Source organism: Moschus berezovskii, chromosome 9 (genome assembly GCF_049115385.1).
Source record: "Moschus berezovskii isolate FMDL1 chromosome 9, NW_MosBer_1.0, whole genome shotgun sequence".
Classification (NCBI taxonomy): Eukaryota; Metazoa; Chordata; class Mammalia; order Artiodactyla; family Moschidae; genus Moschus; species Moschus berezovskii.
In genome coordinates this window covers 75,632,580-75,650,041 of record NC_142468.1, presented here as the reverse complement: position 1 = coordinate 75,650,041, position 17,462 = coordinate 75,632,580, and the positions used below count along the sequence as shown (strand labels likewise).

The window sequence follows — 17,462 nt, the reverse complement described above, 5'->3', positions numbered from 1 at the left end:
AAAAAAAGTAGGATGGCTATAGACCAACAGAAATCAGCCAACCAATTCTTTTATAGCCTCCAATTTTTCTATTATTCTTTTTTCATAAGTCTCCCTGAAGGTCAGGGTTAGAAATAAACTCTCAGTGTGTTTGCCGATAGTCACAAACTTGAGTTCCCCTAGCACTTTACCTGCCAATGTGCAGGCAAGAACGGGGCAAGGTAGCCAAAGTGTAAAAGCACTTTTGTGAAAATGAAAAGATTTCTGTACAGTAAGATCTGGCTTACGGAAATCTAGCAAAATATTACAACTGATCCTGAAATATGAAAGGGTCTAGGAAGCATAGGTTTAGTCTTGGTTCTGTCTTGCCTGGTCAAACCTTTTCTCTGCTCTTTCCTGGGCTAATGACTATGTTGAACACTGGAAGCTTTGTTTCCATGACACATGTTTATATTCACAACATAGGAGACCTACAATGGAAGAAGCTGGACAGGACCTATTGGATGATGTGTAAGTAACAAGAACGAGGAACTAGTACTGGAAGCATCTACTGCAATCCAGTAAGGAAGAAAACCTTGACAGTGCAGGACAGCATCCTCAAGCCTGGAAGCCTTCCTAGGGAGGAAAGGCGTTGGTTTCAGTTCTTTAGACTTCATCAGACTAGAAGTGGGGTTTGTAGAGACAGCCAATGTCTCCAAAAGCAAATCAGTCTTATTTGGGGAAAAGACCCTCGTCCCTGCCCCTTACCCAGTCCATGTTCCTACATGACTAGTGCAGAAGGTTTTCAATATAATAAACTCCTTAGCAGACTATAACGAAAGAAGACTGAAAACATGCCTCGTCCTTGAATCCTTTATAGGTGTGGCGTGGAGTCCACATACTCTGTATAAATTTTTTGAAAACGAGTAATTTAGAATATAATTATTCAAATGAAAAAAATATTTCTTTTGCTTCATAAAAGATTTGTGTTGTAATGGGTTCCATTTATAATATTTAAAATTAGAATGTGATTTGACTCCAAGAATTTGCTTTATGCAAAACATCATAGAAATCAATTTATTGTGGACAATGATAATGCAAGGCTGGAGAGGCATAGTGACAACAAAAGACAGGGCAATAAATGAGATGACAGCTCATACGTTTTCCTGTCCTGAGTTTGGTAATGAAGATGATTTTCCTGCAGGCAGGAGGTGATGGAAATACCAAAACTAGAAGTCACAAAGCAGAACCTGGACTCCCTGAACTCAGACCTTGAAAAGGACTTGCAGAGAATGGATGAGGCAAATCGGGTTCTTCTCAAAAAAATTCAAGAGAAAGAAGAAACTATTCAAAGGTCAGGCTTTGTAGTTGGATGGGAAAGGTCTCCTCATCTGAATGCCCCTTGGGGTCAAGAGGTGGGTGGGAGGAAAGTTTACTTCTTTGTCCATGAATTGAGGCAAGTTGTTTAAATTCTGAACCATAAACAGTGGTGTCCTCAAAAGGTTTTATGTACAGATTTTTCACTATATTTCCACATTAAGTCATTATTTTATTGCCACTGCATTGGGTGGTCACTTTGGCTCCCTGAGACCTTGGCAGTAGCTTCTTAAGCTGGGGCCCTGGCAGCTTCCTTCGGACTGAGCCACCCCTGGGTGACTATGTTTCAGTCTGGAAAGAGATATCACGCTGTCAGTCAGACAAGCCAGAGAGAGGGAGGAGCTGAACCACCTCATATCTGAGAAGGAGGAAGCCCTGCGGGACCTGGAATTAGAGACAGCAAAGCTGGTAAGGAGGTGTCTAGAAAAGGACAGTGTGATGCCTTTTGCTGCAGTCCACCACTCTCTCTTTCCCAGGGGACCATCATCGCTGGCCACTGCTGTGTCTGTGGAAATCACAGCTGTCTACCAAAGTGTTTTGGGCATGATGTGTTCGCCATGGGGGCGAGACCTGGGCTCTGTTCCCAGATCCTCTGTGTGGGGCCCTCGTCCCTGGATGGGATTTCAGTGGCCCAGTGAGGAAGAGGGTTTGAGAGTAGGGTGAGGTTTGTATCCTTTACCTCTTTCTTTCCCCAGGAAAAAAATAAGGAAATTCTAAGCAGGAGCGTGGTGGAGGTGCAGAAGGAGGTAAGGTGGGCCTGGCTTTTTTTTTGGGGGGGAGGGGGTGGTCCCAGGATAATAAGCCCATTCTTGAAAGGAGGCTCATTTCTTAGGCATCCCAGTAGGGTTCATCATCTTCCTGAACTCCCCAGTCAGAAAGACAGGAGGAAGAGGATCTGACAAAATGTGCGTGCACCCTCCCAATCTGCCTTCCAAATCTCTTAAAACAAACTGGCTAATTGATACCATCCTTTGTCTCTGGGAATTACAGCTCTGGGATGGGAAGGTTAAAGGAATGTGAGAGGAGAGAATTGTCCCTCCCTCCCACAACTGCTCTGCACCAGTTTCTCGTCCCTCTCTCCCCACCTGCCTTGCCTCTTTGTGCTGTGCTTTTCATGGGCTCTGGGAACAAAAAGGTCTGTTCAGCTGGCGTGGAGTCAGGCAGATTCCAGAGGAAGGAAGAGACACTCTTCTATTAAGCTTCCATCTGGGATCTGAATTAACTAACCACTTATCTGCTACTTTGAGACCTTTGAGTCTAAATCTATGCCACACTTTCATGTCTGGATGCTTTATTGAGTTTACAATTTGGGGGATGGTATTTCAGATTTCAAGGAAATTTAAGAATGTTGGCCCGGATAAAGAAGCCCTAAAGCAGATGTTGGCAGAATTGAAGGTGAGTAGAAAAGCAAATCTACCGATTTTCTGGGAGATGTGGTGTCGTTCTAACTTTGGGGAGGAATAGCTTCCAAGAACGCGTCAGGCTAAGTCTGTCTGTGTGCTCACAGAGGTGAGCCAGTGTCCTTTGTTCCCTCTGCTTTACCCCCTGATCTGGGTGGCATTCATAAATTATTTTGCTGCATTCAAAACTTTAGTTTTAGTCACACTGGTGGCAGAGATGACTACAATGCCCCAAAGTGAAGGGAATTGCTCCAGAGATCTCTTCATCCATCAGTCAATAGGACATACATTCTTAATGCCCACTGGGACCTGCTCTCTAAAAATTTATTATCTAAATGACACACACATACAGATAGTCAAGGGAGAAGAGAATACTAACTTCCACAGTTGCAGAAGGATAGGTCAACAATTGTATTTGATTTTCTAACCCATAACTTAAGGAAGTTTTTTTTTTTAATTGAATTTTTACTAGGTGGCAAACCCAATGAGGACATGAAGTTTTGTCTGTGTGGTTCACACCTAGTTCCCCAGTGCCTAGAATAATGTCTGGCACATGGTAGTAGCTCAGTAGATATTTGTTGAATGAAAAGATGAATTGGATGCCCAGGAGGGGGCAGAAATCCTATTGAGGTGCTCTCTGCAGCTTTATGTGGCAAAAAGGAGATCAATCCTTGGTGTTCATTGGAAGGACTGATGCTAAAGCTGAAACTCCAATACTTTGCCACTTCATGCGACGAGTTGACTCACTGGAAAAGATTCTGATGCTGGGAAAGGTTGGGGGCGGGGAGAAGGGGACGACAGAGAATGAGATGGCTGGATGGCATCACTGACTCTGTGGACATGAGTTTGAGTGAACTCCGGGAGTTGGTGATGGACAGGGAGGCCTGGCGTGCTGTGATTCATGGGGTTGCGGAGAGTCGGACACGACTGAGCGACTGAACTGAACTGAACTGAATGACCATTTAGCTGAGCCCAGCATGCCAGAGCACTCCTGTTCTGTTTTTCTCTGAAAAAGAGGCAGGAAGTTTCTCTTTTGCTCCATGATTCAGGCTGCATGTGAGTGCACCCAGTGGAGTACAAGATGGAGGAACAGGTTGGCACTTTAGTCAGTAGGACTGGAGGAAGAAGGGTGATTAGGTCCAAAGACTGGGCAGTGAGAAAACCAAGGTTTAAACGTCGACTCTGCCACTGTGTGATTTTAAATAAGTCATGCACTTAACCTCTCCTTGCTTTTATCTCCTCACCTGAAAATGGGCCAATAATATTGCCCACTCCAGATTGTTATGGTCTGTCTTCACTATATGATAGCCATTATCATAACCTGGGCTTCTCTGGTGGTTCAACAGTAAAGAGTCTGCCTGCAGTGCAGGACATGGCTTGCAATGCAGGAGACATGGGTTCGATCCCTCGATCAGGAAGATCCCCTGGAGAAGGACACAACTTAGAGACTAAACCACCACCACCACCTCCACCACCACCATCATGCTCATTGCCTGTCTGGTGGATGATGAATATTACCCATTTGCTTTCACAAAAGAATGCTCTCAACCTTCTGCTGTCACACGCTGTCTTTAACAGGTGAAACTACAGAAGTCAACAGAATCCTGTGCCAGTCAAGAGAAGGAATTGGTCAAGGTAGATGTGGAGTCTCCTCCACTGAGCATCTGTTCAGGATACAAATGAGAGAGAACCCCAGAGGTTTTATAAACAGAACAGTTGGAGGTATGGGAGGGGGAGGAGCAAGAATATCTGGCAAGTGAATTTCTGACTCACCTGCAGGTAAAGGAAAAGAAAACTTATGTTAAAAGTACTGGACTTGTCATTCCTTAAATACCCCTCTACCTCAAATACTCAAACACGGTTGTTGAAGTCCATATTTAAGTGCCCTGAAACATCTCCTGATGTCTCATGTAAAAGGCATATGAGAACCTGGGAAAAAAAATTAGACCCTGCCCATGAATGATGAGATCACCGGCTTAATGATGTGGTTGCTTTCCCTGGTAAGAAGTTGCTAGGTAACCAGCCAAATAGCCAATGCACCAGTTGGGAGCAGACCAGGCTTCATTATGATTTAATCCATGAAATTTGTTAATTCTCTTTTCTTTCTAGATAGAGAGTGACTATCAATCTGTGTATCAGCTCTGTGAGGATCAGGCCCACTACATAAAGGTACACTGCCTCTGGGGACAAGTCATAGTAGAGGCAGAATTGTTCCAATGCCATGGATCCCTTGGTTTCTCATTTAGGCTAAAATCTGCCACTGGGGGAATACTGTTTATACAACAGCGACAACAAGAACCAGATGTATGTTAAGGATTTATTTATACTGGCACATATAGTATTTTTAAGCAATCATCATACAGTAGTTTTCTCAGTTAGTTTGTCCAGTAACCCTTTGAGGATCATGTTGTTATGATCAAGAGGACACAGGTTCAAAGAAGTTTGGTAACGTGCTCTGAAAACATAGCTACTAAGTGTGAGAGCTGGGCTTTTCCTACAAGCAGGATCCAAAGAGAGAATTCTTTTCCCTTTTTTTCCATATGTATCCATCCAGTCACTAATATCCTAATTTTTATTAGAATGTCTTCATATTTGTGTGTGTACATTCTTGCATGCACCATTTGGAAAATTAGGAGTTAGTCTTAAGAGAATCTTTTATCAATGACGTTGAAATGATATATACAGAAATTCTTGATTATGACCAATATTTTTTTATTTCCATGGGAAGAAATACCAGGAAATTCTGAGACAGATGGAAAAGGAAAAGGAGATGCTGCTTCTTGAAAAAGAAGTGTAAGTTTGGGAAAATGACCTTGTTGGTGGGATGAAGCTATAGTCCCCAGCGGTCCTCAAAGGGCAGAGTACTTCTCAGACCAGTTTGTGTCACTATAAATAACCCCCAACAAGTTATCCCTGTCAACTTCTGCTCCCTGTTCTGTACTGAAAAATCATCAGCATTCAGGCTTCTCTCTTGTCTTTCTCAGCAGTTGGTGTTTAAAAGGTCTCTTTTTTTATGTTCTTTTCGTATGTCCTCAGTTGAGTGTTGTTCTTGAAAAAACTGATTGTGCTGACCCCTTTCCCAGGACATGGTGAACCCCTACTGGGGGCCCCAATGATAGCCATTTACATACATTCTGTATTTGTAGACTTTCATGGTTTAGGACTTGACACACTTTCCATTGTTTGCTTATACTCTTTAACTGTGTTATGTATTATATTGTATTATGCAATATACAGAGAGTGCACAAATCTCAAGTGGTGTGTTAACATGACTCAGATCAAGATATAGAACATTCTGAGTACACCAAAAGGCTCCCTGTGCTCTCTTCTCTGTCGTTTCTTGCAAAGGTAACCGTGATTCTAACTTCTGTCATTTCTTCTTGGTTTTGTCTGATCTTGAACTTCATGTGAACTCAGTACTTTCTCCCTTGTCTCTGGCTTTCACTGACATTTATCCACATTGCTGCATGGCTCTGTGGTTCATCCTCTTCCTAGCTGTATATAGTATTCTATTGTAGGAATATGGCACAATTTATCTATTTTACCATTGATGAACATTTTGGTCATTTCCAGTTTGGAGTTATTCAACTAAAGTTGTTATAAACATTTTTGTGCATGTATTTTGGTGGACATATATACTCATTTCTGTCAGTTATATACCAAGGAGTAGAATTCCAAAGTCACAGGGTATACATATCTGTGGCTTTATTAGATAAATTCAAATGATTTTCCAAAGTGGACTATCAGAATCTCCTCCAATGAGAATCTGTACTGGTTCCAGTTATTCTGTTCCTCATTTTCACTTCATATTTACAGTCATTGTAATTTTAACCACTCTGGCAGGAGAGTGATATCTAATTTTTATTTTAATAATGCATTTCACTATTGATTATTAATATATATACCTTAAAATGCTTACTTGAAATTTTGTTATCTGCTTTTATAATAAGTCTTTTGCCTTTATTTGGGAGATTATCCATCTTTTTCTTATTGGTTTATAGGATTTCCTTATTTTTTTTTTTTTATGAGGTCCATTGAGTGACTGAACGGAACGGAACGGATTGTCGGTATGGATGGACACATACACACACACACATCTTACAGTCATTTCTATGGCTTTTCTATTTTACTCTCTTAATGGAATCATTTGATAAAAAATTTCTTAATTTTAAGGAAATCCAATCCATGAAAGTTTTTTCTTTTTTTTTTTGCTCAGTACTTTTTCTCGGTAATAAAACTATTATTTAATGCTTTCCCAAAGAATTTTCTGTTTGTTTTGCCTTTTACATTCAAATGAATGTAAACATTCATATGAAATTTGTTGGTTTTTTTTTTTGGTGTGAGGTAGAGATGAAAATGCATTTTTTCCATGTGTGGATAGCCAGTTGGCCCAGCATCATTTATTTAAAAGAGCATGCATTTTTAGTGGTGCCTTGTTTTTTAAGTAAGGTGGTGACATATTAAAATATGTGTGTGTCTGTTTCTGGATATTTTATTCTGTACCATTAGTTTGTGTGTCTATCCTGTGCCAATACTACACAAGGATAGAGGCATAGACTACAAACATCAGTTCAGTTCAGTCGCTCAGTCGTGTCCGACTCTTTGCGACCCCATGAAACGCAGCACACCAGGCCTCCCTGTCCATCATAAACTCCCGGAGTTCACTCAAACTCATGCCCATCGAGTCGGTGATGCCATCCAGCCATCTCATTCTCTATTGTCCCCTTCTCCTCCTGCCCCCAATCCCTCCCAGCATCAGAGTCTTTTCCAGTGAGTCAACTCTTCGCATGAGGTGGCCAAAGTATTGGCGTTTCAGCTTTAGCATCAGTCCTTCCAATGAACACCCAGGACAGATCTCCTTTAGAATGGACTGGTTGGATCTTCTTGCAGTCCAAGGGACTCTCAAGAGTCTTCTCCAACACCACAGTTCAAAAGCACCAGTTCTTCGGCGATCAGCTTTCTTCACAGTCCAACTTTCACATCCATACATGACCACTGGAAAAACCGTAGCCTTGACCAGACGGACCTTGGTTGGCAAACAGGAATTCTTAAAAAGATGGGAATACCAGACCACCTGACCTGCCTCCTGACAAATCTGTATGCAGGTCAAAAAGCAACAGTTAGAACTGGACATGGAACAACAGACTGGTTCCAAATCAGGAAAGGAGTATGTCAAGGCTATATATTGTCACCCTCTTATTTAACTTATATAAAGAGTACATCATGCAAAATACCTGGCTGAATGAAGCACATGTTGGAATCAAGATTGCCAGGAGAAATATCAATAACCTCAGATATGCAGATGACACCACCCTTAAGGCAGAAAGTGAAGAGGAACTAAAAAGTCTCTTGATGAAAGTGAAAGAGGAGAGTGAAAAAGTTGGCTTAAAGCTCAATATTCAGAAAACTAAGATCATGGCATCCAGTCCCATCACTTCATTGCAAATAGATGGGGAAACAATGGAAACAGTGAGAGATTTTCTTTTTTTGGGCTCCAAAGTCACTGCAGGTGGTGACTGCAGCCATGAAATTAGAAGATACTTGCTCCTTGGAAGAAAAGCTATGACCAACCTAGACAGTATATTAAAAAGCAGAGACATTACTTTGCCGACAAAGGTCTATATAATAAAAGCTATGGTTTTTCAGTAGTCATGTATGGATGTGAGAGTTGGATCATAAAAAATTGGACCAAAAATTGATGCTTTTGAATTTTGGTGTTGGATAAGACACTTGAGAGTCCCTTGGACTGCAAGGAGATCCAACCAGTCCATCCTAAAAGAGATCAGTCCTGAATATTCATTGCAAGGACTGATGCTGAAGCTGAGACTCCAATACTCTTGCCACCTGATGCGAAAAACTGATTCATTGGAAAAGGCCCTGATGTTGGGAAAGATTGAAGGCAGGAGGAGAAGGGGACGACAGAGGATGAGATGGTTGGATAGCATCACCGACTCGATGGATGAGAGTTTAAGCAAGCTCCAGGAGTTGGTGATGGACTGGAAGCCTGGTATGTTGCAGTCCATGGGATCGCAAAGAGCTGGACATGACTCTTTAAAACTGAACTGACTGACTGACAGGGATTACAATTACAATTTAGTTTTATAATTAGTTTTGATTTATCATATCTTAAGTTCTGCAACTTTTTGCTGTTCTTCAAGACCATCTTAGCTATTTTTGGCTCTTTGAATTTCCATATAAATTTTAAAATTGGCTTCTAAATTTCTACCAAAAAAATATTGCTGAGATTTTGATTGTAATTATATGGAATCTATAGATAAGTCTGGAGATGAACAATATCTAAACAACACTGAGTTTTCCAAGTCATGAACATTTTTATCCCTACATGTATTTAGATCTTATTTAATTTTTCATAAACATGTTTTGTAGTTTTCTGTAGTGTTTTGTGTATCTTTCATCAGATTTATTCCTAGGTTTCACATTTGATATTTTTGATGCTATTATAGATAAGATAAGTGTTAATTTGATTTTCTAATTCATTACTAACTGTATATAGAAATACAATTCATTTATAGATTGAACAATGTGGGGGTTAGGGGCACAAGTCCTCTGCAGAAGTTGAAAATTCATGTACCGCTATCCCTCAAAAGCAAAGGAATTGATAAATGACTCACCCAAGGACAGATTTGCTGGGAGAAATATCAACAACCTCAGATATGCAGATGATACCACTCTAACGGCAGAAAGTGAAGAGGAACTAAAGAGCCTCCTGATGAGGGTAAAAGAAGAGAGTGAAAAAGCTGGCTTAAAACTCAACATTCAAGAAACAAAGATCATGGCATCCAGTCCCGTCACCTCATGCTGCTGCTGCTAAGTCACTTCAGTCATGTCCGACTCTGTGTGACCCCATAGACAGAAGCCCACCAGGCTCCCCCGTCCCTGGGATTCTCCAGGCAAGAACACTGGAGTGGGTTGCCATTTCCTTCTCCACGTCACCTCATAGTGGTGGGCAAATAGATGGGAGAAAAGTATAAACAGATTCTATTTTCTTGGGCCCCAAAATCACTGCAGATGGTGACTTCAGCCATGAAATTAAAAGATACTTGCTCCTTAGAAGAAAAGTTATGACAAACCTAGATAGCAAATTAAAAAACAGAGACATCACTTTGCCAACAAAAGTTTGTAGAGTCAAAGGTATGGTTTTTCCAGTAGTCATGCATGTATGTGAGAGTTGGACCATAAAGAAGTCTGAGCACCAAAGAATTGATGCTTTCGATCTTGTGGTGCTGGAGAGGACACTTGAGAGTTCACTGGGCTACAAGATCAAACAAGACAATCCTGAAGAAAATCAACCATTAATATTCACTGAAAGAACTGATGCTGAAGCTGAAGCTCTATTACTTTGGCCACCTGATGTGAAGAGCCAACTCACTGGAAGAGACTCTGATGCTGGGAAAGCTTGTGGGCAGGATGAGAAGAAGGTGGCAGAGGATGAACTGATTGGGTGGCATCATCGTTCAATGGACGTGAATTTGAGCGAACTTCAGAAGATATTGAAGGAAAGGGAAAACTGGCACACAGTAGTTCATGGGGTTGCAAAGAGTCGGACATGACTGAGAGACTGAACAGCAGTGACGAAGGGCAGGAAGCTGAAACAGCTCGGATAGAAAGATTCAGGACCGAACCCCTTCCTTGGATTTCCCCTCTCACGGTCTTAAACTCCAGTCTCTGCCTCCATGTTTGCTGTTGTTCAGCTGTCAGGCCATGCCTGACTCTCTGTGACCCCATGGACTACAGCAGGCCAGGCTCCTCTGTCCTCCATTGTCTCCCAGAGTTTGCTCAAATTCATGTCCACTGAGTCAGTGCTGCTCTCTTATCATCTCATCCTCTATCACCCCTTCTCCTTTGGCCTTTAATCTTTCCCAGCGTCAGGGTCTGAGTGTAACAGGTCTCAGACTCCAAATTCTACTTCCCAGAACAGCATGACTGCTATAATCTTTGCTCAGTTCTTGAGGCATCTTCTGCTTTCTGGGCTTTCTTGGAATCCTGAGCTACTCAAATAGAGCTTAAGAGCCAGCTATCACCTTAAAGGAAGTTCATGCAGATATTTGAACTCATTTCTCTATGGTTCCTTCTTTCCTTGGATTTCCCCCCTTAGGGAATTAAACTCCAATCTCTGTCTCCTCAGCCAATTGATGCTGCCACTTGCTGCTTGGACTCTATTCACTGTACCAGGAATTGACAAGTGCCCTTGGGAAAAGGCCTTGGATGAATGAAGGGATTATCTCAGTATGCTTTACTTTGCTCAGGATATGTATCCCCTCATCTTCTGACTGCATTCTTTGATTCATTCAAATTGTTGTTTTATGTACTTTGTCCAGTTTTTATAGTTGATTGCAGAGATGGACTAGCCTGATGCAAACTATAAAGGCCAGATTCTGAAATCTGGGCTGCTTCTCCCCTTTCTTCTATATTTGATGATTACAAAAAGATTCCCATGAAAAGTCTAAGTTTTTACTTTAACTGACCCTCTGGCAGGACATAGTTCTAAACTCTGAACAACAAAATAAAACAAATGAATGAACAATCAGAAGGCCTTGGAGAGTGAATAAAACCAAGCAAATTCTGGAGGTGGGCCTGACAATTGAAAGAAGGGAAAGGCAAGAGGCAATTTTCTCATCTGATCACTTTTAGTCTGAGGGCCATCACCAGATGGTCAATACAAAAATCAGATTGATTATATTCTTTGCAGCCAAAGATGGAGAAGCTGTATACAGTTAGCAAAAACAAGACCAGGAGCTGACTGTGGCTCAGATCATGAACTCCTTATTGCCAAATTCAGACTTAAATTGAAGAAAGTAGGGAAAACCACTAGACCATTTAGGTATGACCTAAATCAAATCCCTTACAATTATACAGAGGAAATGACAAATAGATTCAAGGAATTAGATCTGATAGACAGAGTGCCTGAAGAACTATGGATGGAGGGCCATGACATTGTACAGGAGGCAGGGATCAAGACCATCCCCAAGGAAAAGAAACGCAAAAAGGCAAAATGGTTGTCTGAGGAGGCCTTACAATTAACTGAGAAAAGAAGAGAAGCTAAAGGCAAAGGAGAAAAGGAAAGATATACCCATTTGAATGCAGAGTTCCAAAGAATAGCAAGGAGAGATAAGAAAGCCTTCTTCAGTGATCAGTGCAAAGAAACAGAGGAAAACAATAGAATGGGAAAGATTAGAGATCTCTTCAAGAAAATTAGAGATACCAAGGGAACATTTTATGCAAAGATGAGCTCAATAAAGGACAGAAATGGTGTGAACCTAAAAGAAGCAGAAGATATTAAGAAGAGGTGGCAAGAATACACAGAACTGTACAAAAAAGATCTTTATGACCCAGATAATCACGATGGTGTATCACTCACCTAGAGCCAGACATCCTGGAATACAAAGTCGTGGGCCTTAGGAAGCATCACTATGAACAAAGCTAGTGGAGGTAATGGAATTCCAGTTGAGCTATTTCAAATCCTAACAGACGATGCTGTGAAAGTGCTGCACTCAATATGCCAGCAAATTTGGAAAACTCAGCAGTGGCCACAGGACTGGAAGGTCAGTTTTCATTCCAGTCTCAAAGAAAGGCAATGCCAAAGAATGCTCAAACTACTGCACGATTGCACTCATCTCACAGGCTAGTAAAGTAATGCTCAAAATTCCCCAAGCCAGATTTCAAGAGTATATGAATGATGAACTTTCAGATGTTCAAGCTGAATTTAGAAAGGCAGAGGAACCAGAGATCATATTGCCAACATCTACTGCATCATCAAAAAAGCAAGAGAGCTCCTGAAAAACATCTACTTTTGCTTGATTGACTATGCCAAAGCCTTTGACTTTGTGGATCACAACAAACTGTGGAAAATTCTTAAAGAAATGGGAATACCAGACCACCTGACCTGCTTTCTGAGAAATCTGTATACAGGTCAAGAAGCAATAGTTAGAACTGGACATGGAACAACAGACTGATTCCAATTCGGGAAAGGAGTACGTCAAGGCTGTATACTGTCACCCTACTTATTTAACTTATATGCAGAGTACATCATGAGAAATGCCGGGCTGAATGAAGCCCAAGCTGGAATCAAGATTGCCGGGGGAAATATCAATAACTAACCTCAGATATGCAGATGACACCACCCTTATGGCAGAAGGTGAAGAAGAACTTAAAGAGCGTCTTGATGAAAGTGAAAGAGGAGAGTGAAAAAGTTGGCTTAAAGCAACATTCAGAAAACTAAGATCATGGCATCCAGTCCCATCACTTCATGGCAAATAGATGGGGAAACAAAGGAAACAGTGAGAGACTTTATTTTGGGGGGCTCTAAAATCACTGCAGATGGTGACTGCAGCCATGAAATTAAACGATGGCTGCTCCTTGGAATTAAAGTTATGACCAACCTAGACAGCATATCAAAAAGCAGAGACATAACTTTACCAACAAAGGTCCATCTAGTCAAAGCTATAGTTTTTTCAATAGTCATCTATGGATGTGAGAGTTGGACTATAAAGAAAGGTGAGTGCTGAAGTATTGATGCTTTTGAACTGTGGTGTTGGAGAAGACTCTTGAGAGTCCCTTGGACTGCAAGGAGATCCAATCAGTCAATCCTGAAAGAAATCAGTCCTGATTATTCACTGGAAGGACTGATTCTGAAGCTGAGACTCCAATACTTTGGCCACCTGATGTGAAGAACTGACTCATTGGAAAAGACCCTGATGCTGGGAAAGATTGAAGGTGGGAGGAGAAGGGGATAACAGAGGATGAGATGGTTGGATGGCATAACTGACATGATGGACATGAGTTTGAGTAAGCTCCAGGAATTGGTGATGGAGAGGGAAGCCTGGTGTGCTGTAGTCCATGGGGTCGCAAACAGTCAGACATGACTGAACGGCTGAACTGAACTGAACTGAGTCTAAGGGTAAGCTAAACTTGATGTGAAGGTCAATTTAAAAGTCTTGAGGGAACCATAAAGTCTTTCTGGGATAGAAAATAGGGGACAGAGCTCAGGGAAGTCAAACTGCTGGATTAAAAAACAGAGCTAGAGATGGAGAGTCTCAAGTTTTATCTAAACTCTGACCAAATCACAAGCTGACCTCCAAAACCATGCACTCCCAAGGCATTCTGTGGCCAGCTGAGGATATCAGACCTGAACTGAAGTTTGAACTGCCAGCAGGAGACAGAATTCACATTTTTGTAGTGTGAATCCAACATCAGGGTTGTGTCATGATTATTCTTCATTGGTTGTCTTTTCTCTTGAGACTGGACCACATTTTCCTGTTTCTTTGCATATTGACCAATTAGGCATTTTGAATATTGAGCCTTGTGAATGTTATCAAGAATCTAGGAAATAAATCACATACTCTGCATGACTTAGAAAAGCATCTTTCATCGGTCCCACAGATTATGTTACTTAATTCTTGGATCTTATCTTTGTCACCCAGATGCAAAGCCCAGAACAACTCCACCCAAATAGTGAAACCGGGGTCAACTCTGGTGGAGACCATCCAAAGCAATATGGTAAGTTTCTTTTGCCCCAGATTGGATTTTTCCGCTGTCCTTTCCTACCCTGGCTTCCCCCTTCCTGCCCCGTGGCCCCTTCCCTTCTTTTCAATAACCTTAGAGGTAGGAAATTAACAAGGTTCAGTACCTTGCTTCACACCACAGAAGCTAGGAAGTGGCAGAGCCAGTGACTCCTGGGTCAAGCGCTTAGCCACCCTGCTACACTGCCTCTCTATGAGCACATGGACAGGCACACCTGTGGCTTTCATTGCTTCCCACAGGAGAAGACCATCATTAAGAAACAGAAGAGAATCTTTTGGTTCAGGTAAGTGGTAGGATTTTGTGTTTTCCTAGTCTAGGTCACGTTCACTCTGTAGTAGTAAGTGACTTGATAAGAGCATCTAGAATAAGGATAAACACATCCACCAACCAGAAAATATCAGGCAAGCCCCAGATTTCTGCCATCTCTCCCTTTCTTCTTTTCTGAAAACCAGAGTTATGTAGGACTTGGTGGCTGGAGGAAATAGCTGTGTTGGAGACGTTTAAGGTGACGCTTGCATTTTAATTTCAATTTCCACTCTTAAGACTCATAGTAGGGCTCCTTTCTATTTTTCAGATCCTGAACCTGATAATCTGCTCTCCTCTTTATTGGAAAGAGAGTTCAAGGGGCATTAATGTTCTTCGTTCTTTTACTGCAGGCTGCAAAATTTTAGAGAAAAAAATCACTGGACCTCTGTGCCTTTTCTTTTTTAATTTTTGAAACAAGGAGACTAAGATGCTCCATGTGGCACTTTAATGAAAAGCTTCAATTTGTGACATTTTAGTATAGTTAAAGATGGAAAGCCTTGGGCCAGTTTTCAGGGTAGAATTTTCTTGGATGCACACAAGAAAACACATGCACACAACCTATTATTGTTTCAGTTTCTTTTTCTTTCTTATTTTCTTTTTTTTCTTCCTTCCTTTCTTTTTTGGCCACACTATGTGACCTGTAGGATCTTAGTTCCCTGACCACAGATTGAGGCTACACACTCAGCAGTGAAAGCCCACATGGAGTTCTAACCACTGGACTACCAAGGAATTCCCAAGTTGGTTTCTTTTGGTACTTGATGTTTAGCAAAAAAAAAAACACAACCCAATCATTTTCTGTGGATGTTAATGTCAGAGATGGCCCAGACATATTTCACATTCTAAAAGTTCTTGCTGTCGTAGAGTGGGGAAGATCACTGATGATGAAACTCACAAGAGTACAGTTCTGGATCTCTTCTGACAACCCCCACAAAGGCCTGCATATGTAGTACCTGGAAGGTCTTATCCTTCTGCATCTCCAGCTCTTCTGTGTGGACATCTATTCTGTTGGAGGGCTTAAAAGTCACGAGTGCTGTATCCCAGTCCTCACCACCACATCGGTCTTTTTTTATTATCACCTACCCCCTGCCCTCACCCTTTGTGTCTGCATGCCCCACTTCCCCATCAGGCTAGCCCAGAGAAAGCGATTCACAGTCATTTATGAAGGTGAGGTTCACCTCCTGCTGCTGGTTCCTGGGGTCTCTCTTTCCCCCATGCTAACGATGAATGTCTCTCTGCAGGCATTTCAGGTGTTTTATCTTCATGGTCATGATCTTCTTTAGGCTGCTGGGTTACGTGCTTTTCTACCTGCAGTACATAAACCCAGACCTCCTTGTGGACGCCCTGCCCATGGTCATGAGCAGAGACACCTTGAAGAGGCTGAGGGATGTCTTATTTCCCTTCCTCACTCTAGAGGTGGAAGAAGTTCTACCACATTAGTCTGGAGTGACCTGGGGGCTTCACACTGCACCCAGGTGGATAGGAGGGCATGGCTGTGGCCCCCAAGTGGGGAATGGGCCAGGAAAGAAGCAGGAGCTCTGACTCAGAGCTGCTGCTTTGACACCTGACCTCTTCATTTCATTTTCTTCCCACACATTTTCTCCAGAGTGTCTCTCTTTCAAATAAAACATATGTTTGAGCAGAGTTCACTGTGTTGGTCTGAGAATTTGGTCCACGGGTCCCGTAGGGAAGATAACCATACATTATCTTCCCTAAAGTTCTCTTATTTTATATTATTCTATGTCTTTATAGGAGTAGGATAGCCTGAAAAGCTGACCTTTTACATGTACACAGATGGTTACTCATTCTCAATTGAGAAGAAAATTACCCTAAAATTCAAGTGCCATAATAAAATCAAATCATAATTCAAATGCCTTCCCTTCCATAATGCCTCCTCTGATCCTTCCAAATGCTGCTGCCACCTTCTCCAGGCTTCCCTTACTGGCCTGCCCACTTCTGCCTTGCAGTATCATTACTATCTTAAGGGTGGGGTTTCTGATACCTAGATTCTGTATCAGCACACATGGCCCCAAGCATAGTGTCTTTACAAAGACTCCTTGGAGAGCAGCGTCTACTGGATGCTGAAGCTGAGTAGTGGAGGCATCTTCCTTTTGCAGCTCCTTCCTCCTATGCAATTCTGAGGCCCTTGCTTTCTGGTGACTTTTCTCCTTCCAAGACCATTCTCTTGCAAAGGTTTTAACTGAATTTCACTTGCACAGCAATGCCAAGATGGACGAGACACATTGTGTGTTCACTTTGGCTGCAGACATGAACCTATCCCACATTTTCTTTTGGGGGTCTAAGGAGGAGAGGGTGAATGAATGGTCTTAAGACTCCTTAAAAAAAAAAAATGAAAAACTGATCAACACCACCCTCTTGTGGCCAAATACAAGCTCTATTGCATTTCGGCAGGCTTCCCTCCAAAAGGCAGGCGTGTGATTAACAAGTTGAAGCAGAAAGATGGGTCTTGGACAGTTCTCTGAGCTCTAAGAAGTCCAATCAGTATTCGTTCATTCATTCATTCAACAAATATTCATTGAACTTTTTTCTTGGTCCAGGCTCTGGGATTAAAGCAATGAATGAAACAGCAAAAAACTCTCTGCTCTCATTGTGGTGGGTGTGTACATGCTCAGTCACTAAATCATGTCCAAGTCTTTGCAAACGCATGGGCTGTAGCCCACCAGGCTCCTCTGTCCATGGGATTTCCCAGGCAAGAATACTGGAGTGGATTGCCATTTCCTCCTCCAGGGGATCTTCCTGACTGAGGGATCAAACCTCCATCTCCTGTGTTACAAGCAGATTCTTTACCACTGAGCCACTCACTGGGAAGCTGTAGTGAGTAGAGTCAGATAATAAATTATTAAAATATAAAAATATCAGATG

The 17,462-nt window shown here is 41.9% G+C and overlaps 1 protein-coding gene across 2 annotated transcripts; it reads left to right on the top strand.

Annotated features, from left to right (window-relative positions):
• The first annotated feature begins 331 nt into the window (after positions 1-331).
• LOC129562996 (transmembrane and coiled-coil domain-containing protein 5B) lies at positions 332-16,166 on the top strand. 2 transcript variants are annotated; one of them, XM_088840305.1, is made up of 11 exons: positions 332-489; positions 1,163-1,312; positions 1,626-1,743; positions 2,031-2,081; positions 2,662-2,730; positions 4,314-4,370; positions 4,845-4,904; positions 5,464-5,528; positions 14,177-14,252; positions 14,851-14,894; positions 15,815-16,166. In XM_088840305.1, exons 1-11 carry the CDS (start codon positions 455-457, stop codon positions 16,017-16,019), a joined length of 930 nt encoding a protein of 309 aa, XP_088696431.1. In that variant the 5' UTR covers positions 332-454; the 3' UTR covers positions 16,020-16,166. The 2 variants fall into 2 exon arrangements, with proteins under 2 accessions (XP_088696431.1, XP_088696432.1); XM_088840306.1 differs by lacking the exon at positions 14,851-14,894 and adding an exon at positions 14,516-14,559 and having other exon boundaries at positions 15,821-16,166.
• Positions 16,167-17,462: the final 1,296 nt, after the last annotated feature.